The 10,559-nt window shown below is 42.1% G+C and overlaps 1 protein-coding gene across 1 annotated transcript; it reads left to right on the top strand.

Annotated features, from left to right (window-relative positions):
• On the top strand, positions 1-8,106 carry slc13a1 (solute carrier family 13 member 1). Its single transcript, XM_041038463.1, has 15 exons — positions 1-111; positions 533-661; positions 1,229-1,365; positions 1,927-2,093; positions 2,554-2,593; positions 2,729-2,810; positions 3,074-3,231; positions 3,476-3,595; positions 4,301-4,399; positions 4,742-4,843; positions 5,078-5,169; positions 5,546-5,640; positions 6,042-6,203; positions 7,671-7,808; positions 7,963-8,106. The coding sequence occupies exons 1-15, from the start codon at positions 7-9 to the stop codon at positions 8,104-8,106; spliced, it is 1,770 nt and encodes a 589-aa protein (XP_040894397.1). The 5' UTR covers positions 1-6.
• Positions 8,107-10,559: the final 2,453 nt, after the last annotated feature.

Below are 10,559 nucleotides of genomic sequence, written 5' to 3' on the forward strand. Positions count from 1 at the left end.
AAGAAAATGCTGAAGAGGTTGAGCAAAGGACTGTGGAACTATCGCAGCATGTGCTTGATTGTCCTTGTGCCGCTGCTGCTTCTTCCTCTTCCAGTTGCTGTCAGGACTAAGGTGAGTATCCTTTGCATCACAACAAACAGATTGGTACAAAGATGATGATGATGATGATGATGATAATAATAATAATAATAATAATAATAATAATAATAATTGGTGGAGACCAAAGCAGAGCTAACAGATGAGCAAATATTGGACTTATATTCATCATCAGTTCCCTCATTACACCTGTAAACATTCAGTGTCCGAGATCATTTTGATGGAAACATATATTGTCAAACAATGTACAACAAGAATAAGTAGTAAGAAATATGTAACTTTGACAGAGAGAAATTAGTGGTTTCCTTGTTAGTTTTCTTATAGCAGCATCTAGTGGACACTGGAGGAACTGCAGGTACACACATAAGCGACACTCCTCTTTACAGTTTCATATTACACATGAATGCAGCATTTTCTGTGTGTTTTGTTGCTGTAGGAGGCAGAATGTGCATTTGTGTTGCTGTTGATGGCGTCATACTGGGTGACAGAGGTGATTCCTCTGTCCATGACCGCCATGCTCCCCGCCGTCCTCTTCCCCACATTTGGCATCATGAAGTCCTCGAACGTGAGTCCATTAGCCATAATCAATATTTTTAGAATGGCAATGAATGTGACAGGGTGAAAAGTGTCACCCCTCGGTTTTACAGAGCCTCAGAGTGAATGACAGTTCAGTGTTTAGTCCAGCCCTCGACTTCACATCACATCACGTTTTCAGAGAAAAAGCTGTAAAAAGCCTCTGCCCACTGCCTGCTCAGCAGCAAACAACAGACAGACACAGTCAGAGAGCAGCTGGACAACAGAGTGGAGCATTTTAGCCACTAAAGTGGCACACATTTCCTCTAGGAGTTGGTAGGAGACCAAAAACTGAGCTAAAAGAGAGGAAATACCAGACTTAGATTCGTCAGGTGAACTCAGACACGACTCCAAATGAAGGATCGTGTTGCTCTGTAACTGCTGGATGTGGAGATTAGCAGCATCATCAACTTAAAAAAAGTAATGACATGTCAGTGTTGTGTTGACAGCTTTTTTGATCTTGATATGATTTTAATTACTGGGCTAAAATTGCTAAAACTGTTCTTATTTAATTTTTCTCTACTTGTACTCTCTACTTAATACTCTGTTTCTCCTCCAGGTGGCGAAGGAGTACTTTAAAGACTTCCACTTCTTGCTGGTGGGAGTCATCTGCCTTGCAACATCCATCGAGAAGTGGGGTCTCCACCGCAGAATCGCCCTGAGGCTCGTCACCATGGTGGGAGTCAACCCTGCATGGTGAGCTCCACCCAGAGTTTAGCATGTGTGAACTAACAGGTTTGGGCAAGTTACTGGAAAACAGCTTATTACACATTACTCATTGTAAAATTAATTACATTACATTAGCTGCACAGTTCATACACCCATGTCTAAATAAAACTTGTAACTCCTAATGCTTGCTAATGTTAGCAAGCCAGCTAGGAACACCCCTGTTCACTGCAGCATTAGCCCCTAATCTGTCTTTAGTGGGCAAATATCCAGTATAATTAAAAGTTGTTTTGCACTGTTTGTGTTATACAAGCAAACTGACAGTTGCAGGTCATTTAGATGTGGTGACAGATGCTCTGCGGTTGCACTTTACCGGTATTCTGTATAATTAGGCTGCTATACTATCCCACACCATCCTGAATACTGTACACACAAATATAACAACAGATCTTTCTCTCTGCATTTTGGCCATATTGGCCGATGTATGTGTACGTGTGTGCGGGGGGTTAAAAACATGTTACAGTGTGGGAAACAGATGGAGACTAGAGTTTGTGGATGTTCCTGCTCTGACCCCCGTGTCATCGTCTCCAGGTTGATGTTGGGCTTCATGTCCGGCTGTGCCTTCCTCTCCATGTGGGTCCAAAACACCTCGGCTGTTACAATGGTGATGCCCATCGTGGAGGCCGTTCTCCAGCAGATCCTGAAGGCCAAGGAGGGGGGATGTGTCGGCAAAGACAACCCCAACCTACAGCTGGATGGTACCTGGTGCCTAAGAACAACTTTTTGATTTTCCAGGTTGTGATAAAACTCTTGACTTTGACTGACTGGGCTGTGTTCCAGCTTACCTTCTGGAGAATCCATTTATTAACTGCTTATTAAGAATTTACTAATTAACAACAACATTATTAACAACATTCATAACTACATCATTACCAAGTTGGAAATCTAAAACGATGGCCATTGGGATTTTTCACAACCTGGCAACCCAAAATGTGCTTATCATTTATAGCTTGTAATAGATCTATACAGCATTAGCAGATTGTTTATAAGTTATGAACTAACTAATTAGCTTTAGTTAGAGAGTGCCCTATGAGAACGCGGCACCTTTGGCACTGAACAGGAGCTAAACTCACACAAATCATCTGTCTGAGTGTCACTATTGCCTTCACAGTACCATGAGAACAGAGAGAAATTAACCACAGTCTGTTATTTTTGCAGAAACTGACGGCCATATTGAGAAGATGAAAGAAATTGTGAGGTATGTGACAGGTTGTGTTTTTGTAACGTTCACTGTTGTATGTTGTTTATATCTCAGAAACACTGCTGTCCTGTTCTGTTGCCTTCATTGGCCTCCTCGGGGTTCACATTAATAACACATTCCTCTGGTTCTCAGTGAAAAGAAGCATCCAGACGGTCCTGAGGAAACCTTCACCTGTGTTCAGATACAGCCTGTGTCACAACCCGCTGCAGCTCAGGTACAAACACCACTGCTCAATAAATCACATACTACTGATGCTCTGACTCTGCAGCAGCTGTTTCCACTACTGTTACTGTTAGTACTGCCTTTACTACTTCTGCTGTCACTGCTTCATCTACATCTACTAGTAGAACTGCTATTATCAGCAAACCACATTTCTGCTAAAGCTACTGCTGATGGTACCACTACTACCTGTGTGATTAGTACACACCACTAATGCTGCCTTTCATGGGTAATTTATCCCTCTGTGTTGTCTTGCAGGCTGCAGTGTGCATGCCTGCAGATCCCAGCAGGAGTCAACGGGACCGTATGATGTGTAAAGCCATGTGTATTGGCATCGCCTACTCCTCCAACATTGGCGGCATCACCACGCTGCCAGGAACCTCGCCCAACCTCATCTTCTCCGAGTACCTCAACCAGTGAGTGGTTCCATTAGACAAACAAACTGTGTGTGAATGAGACAGAAAGAAAAAGAAAATAAAAAAGACAGGAATGAGACAACAGAAACACCTGTGAAGGCATTTGAAGCATTATACATGATAATGAATTAAAAATAACTTGAGCTGTGTTACCAGTAGATTCAAAGCCTTTGTGTGCATTTAAAAATAAAATTAAACACTGTCCACCTTAAATCACCACCTTAAACACTGTCTTTACGTTCAGGATTTACCCAGACTGCAACTGCATTAACTTCGGGAACTGGCTCTTGTTGTGCCTGCCCATCAGCGTCATCATGCTGCTGCTGACATGGATATGGCTGTACTGGCTGTTCATTGGCTCAGAGTGAGTGTCAACACACCATCATGTGCACAGCTAATCGCCTCCTCCGTATGTTACCTGGTTATTAGAAAGTTCCTTTCTTCTGTCTTTACGTCAGATCATCAGATCTATTTCACTTACTGTGTGTTATCAGCTTTATTGATTCATTATTATGAGGATTATCATGGTCTCACATTTTTATCATTTCTCTGTGTTATCATTGTGAAGGTCCACTACAGTCCAAGGCCACAGTGATAAAATATTAGTTTCATCATTTGTCTTGCGTATTGAATGAAGTCATAAACAGAGATGTGATGGGATTAAAAATGACAGATGAAGTGGTAAACTGACTGTAGCCATTTTGACAGGTGTTTCTATTATTTTGTCCACTGGGGCAACTTAAATAACAGGAACACCTAGCACCTACCCTCTCAGCTCTATGATACCCGCTTTCATTTCAACGCAGCCTGAGGCTGAGACATGAGTGTAACGTTGATGTTAGCATTAGCAGTGTGATGGTGTCAGACAGGTCAATGATGAGCACAGCTGACCTTCGCACATGCTCGGTTATCTCCTCATTAGCTGCCCACGGCCGCGTGCTTTCCGTGTGCCTTTAACCAATCACAGTCAATCATTTAGTTCACTGTGAGCATTTCCCCCTCGCCTATCAATAATATAATCTGTCTGCGTGCTCTGAACACACACTCACACACTGTCTCATGCACACAGCTTCAGGTTCCTGTGGCGATGTGGAGGAGAGGAGTCTGAACAAGAGAAGGCAGCAAGAAAAGTGTTAGAAGACGAGTACAAGTCTCTGGGACCTATGAGGTGATCATCCATTCACTCAGTCATTTATTCAGTCAGTCATTCAGTTCACTCATTTATTCATTCAAGAACATGTACATGTAAATGAATGCACTTATCAGTCAGTCATAGGTGCATTCATGAATTCATTTAGTATAAATGAATGAATGAATATAATAGCTCGTACATTCATTCATTCTGTCGTATGTTTCTTCATTCATTTACTCATTTGTGTATTTATTCCATTATATCTTCATTTATTCAGTCATATGTTCATATTGTACAGTCACATAGTTCCTATACTTTCATTCATTCATAAAGTTACTCTATCAGTCAGTCACTTATTCATTCCCTTCCTCCTTCCAGTTCTCAGGAGATCTTCACTGGAGTGGTTTTCCTGGTGATGGTGTTGTTGTGGTTAACCAGATCTCCAGGTTTCATGCCAGGCTGGGCTTCTCTCTTCCCTCAGTGAGTCACATTCATGTGTTCATTTCACTGTGGCTGCTGACAGAAACACTCACTGTGTTAATCTGCTGCTGAAAATAGTCCTCAACAAATGATCTGTTTGAGAGAAAAGTTTTTTGTTTTTCTTTTGGATCCACCTACCCTGAACATTCAGCTCAGTCCAATAAATCGTGCCCCAGATGATCTTTTAATTTTCTATTCTTTTTTTTTTTTTTTTGCTGTTCTTGTCTTGAGCAGTCACTCAGGCTACATCACCGACGCGACCGTGGCTCTGCTGCTCGGTCTCCTCTTCTTCATGGTGCCTGCTTACGGACCCTCCAGAAAATATGGTAACTACACGAAATATGACACGTCATCTTGGCCACCACACTGTTAAATATCTGGGCCCCGGGGATTCCGATGTCTATGGGTTGTTAGCAGCTCCACTGAACTGACAGTCCTCGCTGTTAGTGGCAAACTACTCCGATTTAGGGCCAACAGCTGAAAATGCTCAGTCACCTTTGGCTTTCATCTGGGTGCATGGAATGGAGAGCAGTGATTGGTCAGGTGAGGGGTCTGCAGGTGGAATAGTGGATAAGAAGTTCAGATATGTTACCTGTAAGCCAGTCCATGCAGAGCTTGGGACCAGTGAGGAGTCTCACAGCTTCAGAGACAGCTTCTGTCTTAAAGATGTGAGCAGAATATTTTTTATGTCTCTCCATCCAGAGTCCATGATCTCCTGGAAGGAGTTCCAGGCCTCGATGCCGTGGAAAGTGGCCCTGCTGGTCGGTGGAGGCTTCGCACTTGCTGAAGGCACAAAGGTAAGCTGTATCCGTCTAAGTAACATGTTAACTCATTTGTTTAACTGGCACAAAAAACGCTTTGGAAGTCAAAAGACTGTTTCTTGGGCCTGCAGTCTTGTCATCAATCTGTGGTGACTTCAGAAAGTCACTGCTTCCAAAGAGAAATAGCTTTGTTATTCAATTATTCAGTTATTCAAGTTTTCAAATGTCAGAATTTAATGCTGTGAAATATTTTTCACTGACAGATACAAACCAAATGCATGAACATGAATAGGTTAAATTCCTCTTGAGGTAAGGGAGGAAATATAGCTTCTTGAAATTTGGGTGAACTGACATTTGATGTGCGAAAACCCAAAACAAACATGCATAAAAACTGGTTCAAACCAAAAGTGTGTGTGTGTGTGTGTGTGTGTCTATAGGAATCAGGCCTGTCTTTGTGGGTGGCTGAGCTGCTGACACCTCTGGGTGATCTGCCAGTCTTGGCCACCATCACCATTGCCTGCATCATCGTCACCACAGTAACAGAGGTGGCCAGCAACGCCGCCACCATCACCATCTTCCTGCCCATCCTCTCTCCTCTGGTAGGTGTTACATGCTGCACTGACACTCTGCTTCTTACAATACACAACCACAACATTAAAAGGTAACTGACAAATTTTATCCCTACTCTACTAATGTGCTATTTTAGTCAGACATTTTTATGCTCATATGTTATGTCTCTAAACCCCACGTTAACAACAACCTTACCAGGAAGATGAGGCTCCAGGTCAGTCTCACAGTAGGAGGCCAGACACAGCAGGCAGGAGTTCAGGGCCTTCAGTTTGGTTCCAGTGCAGACGTCTGACACAGGGAACGTCTGGTTTGATCAGATATGCACTTGTGACTGGATCAGTGAACACATCCAGACAGATGGAGCACAGAAACTGATCTTCAGTCAGCAGACAGCTGGCAGCAGCCATTTCTACACACTGAGGACAAAAGTTAAAGAGTTGTTATGTTGCACTTATATTAAAATTCCATAGGTCAGCTGCAGTATTCTAACTTCAGCTCTGTTTTGGTTTGATTGCAGTGATATAACTTCTAGAAAAAGATTAACTTATGCTGGCACAAAGTGTCTGTGGACCATTACGCAAGACAACAAAACCTTGCAGTATAAAATCATATTTTATCTTTGGGTCAATGTGCTGCTAGGCTCCCTTTACTGTCCCTTTAAAAGCCTCCATCTATCGTCACATGAGACCAAAGTTCAGCTCAGTTTGGCCTGTCACTGTCATGTTGACTGGTGATTAGAGTCACAGCTGTCACAAATCAGCTTTTAGCAGTAGAGCTCCACTTACTGGTGACTACAGCCACCGTCACAGTGCATTACCTCCTCGTCAAAAACACGTTAAAAGACAGTGAAAAGCCACAGAAACGATCACAATCTGATAGCTGTCCTGAGCTATTATCCCCTATTCTAACCTTATATACAGCACTGATCGTTGTTGTAAGTAGTGAGGTACATTTGAACAGGGATGCTTTCACCTGCCTTTGAAAAGAGAGACTTTCACTTAAAGATTTCACTCACAAATGTGACTCAGTTTGATAAACTGCATTAAATGTGCTGTGCTCTGGTACATGAGAGATTTCATAGGCTCTCTTTGGGGTAAAACTTTCATGCTGTCTTTGGAAAGTGAGAAAATGACAGGGTAAAGTCACCTACCCTGCTCGTCAGCTCGCTGTGGGCTGTTTCAATGCATTTACCATCAAGGTCAGAATACAGGTGCCCTCCTGATTTAGGGAGAGCTGGTTTGATCACAGTGCTATGGGGAGAAAGTCTGGGCTCAATCAACTTTGAAGCATAGCTCGTGTTAGTCCCGCCTTCCCTCCGATGGCTGTTGGATGGATGACGTCTGTATGTTCAAACACAAACTTGTGTATGAAATACATATAGATGCACAAACAGTCCATCCCACTTTGACCACTGTCCTTGTTGAATGACAAATAAGTCACACATGATGCGTATTTCAGAATTCAGATAGATATGTGTGTGATTTGTCTATCTTCAGGCTGAGGCTATCCACGTCAACCCGCTGTACGTCCTGATCCCCACCACCCTGTGCACATCCTTCTCCTTCCTGCTGCCAGTGTCCAACCCCCCCAACGCTGTGGTGTTTGCCTACGGACACATCAACATCATGGACATGGTGAGTCCTGTAGTATAAACACAGAGACAAGTTTGCTGACCAAAGGCAGTTATAATTTACTCTTTCATAAAGTCCACCCAGGCTTGCAATGCTCATTCAGTATGAAATTCAGCATACGTTCAGCCATAACGCCCCTGTCTGACTGTCGCTGCAGATGAAGGCGGGGCTTGGTGTTAATGTGATTGGCGTCGCTGCTGTCCTGTTGGCCGTGGCGACGTGGGGAGTTCCATTGTTCTCGCTGAATACGTACCCTGACTGGGCGCCGGTCCTTCCCAGTTTTAACTCCACAACACCTTGATGACTGGTCCCCAGACGAGGCTCTGGGACCACCAGGGGCTTCTTAAGAGGGCTCTGAGGAGGCTTCTTAACGCTGCTCAGGAGGAATAGGTTAATGTGTTTTTACTCACTGAATGCTAAGAGAATGTATTTACTGTTCTGCAGTGGTTTTCCTGCCCTTTTCCCACCAAGAGCACATGCAAATATTCAGGAGCCCTGTTTTAAGACTGGTAGTACTCTGAAGTTTTGCTATTGCTCCATAGGTAATGTTAGCTGTTTACTCACCAGTCAAGAAGAAACGCTGCAACTTCATTCGTTTATTCACCGAGAGCTGAAGACCTGTCTCCAACTGAGGAAAGCAGAGCCAGTATTTTGCTTCCATCACTTTTCTTCTACTGAAGTTAGCATGCTAACCAGCTACCTCTGGTACTCACTGTTTCCATGGGCCGACAGCACAGAGCAATGGTAGCTGGACTGGACCGCTGTTTCTTGTCTGACTTGTCTGCAAATTGTCTTAAGTCACAAGACAATTCTGTTTCACATACATAATAATAATAATAAATAGTAAGTAATATTTGTAATTAGTAAGTAGTAATAAAAAAGTAAAAGTCGTGGATGAAATGAAACTTCTTCTGAAAACTTCTGCTGACGAACTGGAAACTCTTAAACATGTCTGTGTATATACTTATATATATATTTATTGTAGATAGTGACTGATGAACATCTTTTCAAACTACTGAGAGACAAAACACTAATTTGTCTGAGTTATGATTTCATCATTTGAAAATGGTCAAAAACCTGATTACGTAGTTTCACTTGTTTTTGTGTCTTTATTTTTTATGTTTCTTTGTTGTTTTTGTTTGTATTTTGATTTTGGAATTATTATAATTGTAAAATAAAAAAAAAAATTGCAAAGCAAAACCTGGAAGTCTTGAAAGTGGACCGAACTGAAAATAAAAGATTAATAATTAAAAACATCAAACTGTTGTACTGCCCTATGGTTCCACTATAACTACATCATCACAACACACACACACTCAAAACACACTCAAACAGGTTGTGTGTCCTGTTATTTGATGTTTCTATGTGTATTGGTTGTGCTCTCTCTAAACTTTCTCTATACTGAAAGCTCTAATTTGACTGATGAGGGAGAAACACTGACCTCTAGTGTCCACAGAATCTCTGAGTTACATCCTCTGAACACATGCTTCACTCACACACTCACAGCTAAAGTAGAAGTACCTCAGCATTGTACCTGAGTACAATACTTAAAGAGTTAGCGTGTTTAGGAACCTTCCACCTTACGATGTTCAGTTTTTGTTGAAACTGTGGAGGAGAGATTACATCCACACATGCACAGATACATTTATGCATACTGTACATCTCTCTCTTTATATGTGTGTATATGTAAATGTATGTGCACATGTGTATGAACAAATTAAAACCAGAAAAAACAGAAAGCTGAAGATTCTTCTGATGACTTTAAGAGAGTGGGTAGACTTCCTTTCCTTTTGTACGTATTAAATCTAATTTGCATCAGTCAAATTCTACCTCTTCTCAAGAATGTTCTCAGTGTTGTATTTGTTTGTATTTTATGAGATAATTTGTCCATATTTTTATTCTAAATTTTAGAGGGTTAGTTGTTAGCAAAGTTAAAAAAAAAAAAAAAAAAAAGTATTGAAATTACACAACTACAATGCTCCATGGTCAATGGATAAAGGAATTGTATGTTGCACAAAATGTAAAACCCTTTGAGGAAAAATGTGTGATTGCTGGACTGTATAAATAAAACTGATTTGACTTCTTTATCAGTCGCTTTAGCTATAATGCAGATGTTTCCTCTTCAAAATGTACATGAGCAGCTTCTCTGCTCTTAAAGATTATTATGTGTAAGTGCAAACAAATTATGTGCAATGTGCACGTTGTGACTCCCTTGTGCATGAGAAAGCCATTTGAATGGTGGAATCTGCCACTGAGAATGCAAAGTACTATGAATGTAAATACATTTAATGTCAGTAGCAGAACTCGTAAGTGCCAGCCATCTAGGATTAAAATCTTGACGGTGAAAATCTTAGAGGAAAAGTTCATCATTTTAGGAAACAAGCTTATTGCAGTTACATGAGAAGACTGACACACTTTTACTTTTGTAATTCCAAACATTTCCTTCACATAACGTGAAGAAACACCGCAGTTTTCCGTGAGTCTGAAAACCGGGCAGAGTGAGACCTCTTCCCTGGAGTTCTCCTATCTCTGGTTGCAGCTACAGGTTGCTCACCTGTGTGCAGGAGCGCTCACTACCAGAACGCGCGAGCTCCGTGCGCGCTGTCATTCCAACACATTCTACCCCGGTGCGACGGAACGAAGCGCACGCGGCGCCAACCTCCAAATATTAACCATTAAAACTCCGCCCCACTTTCGCCTCCCCCCACAGAAAACCGACGGACCTCTCAGGTCGTGTCTCCAAACACACCACGG

This window comes from Toxotes jaculatrix, chromosome 5 (assembly GCF_017976425.1).
Source record: "Toxotes jaculatrix isolate fToxJac2 chromosome 5, fToxJac2.pri, whole genome shotgun sequence".
NCBI lineage: Eukaryota > Metazoa > Chordata > Actinopteri > Toxotidae > Toxotes > Toxotes jaculatrix.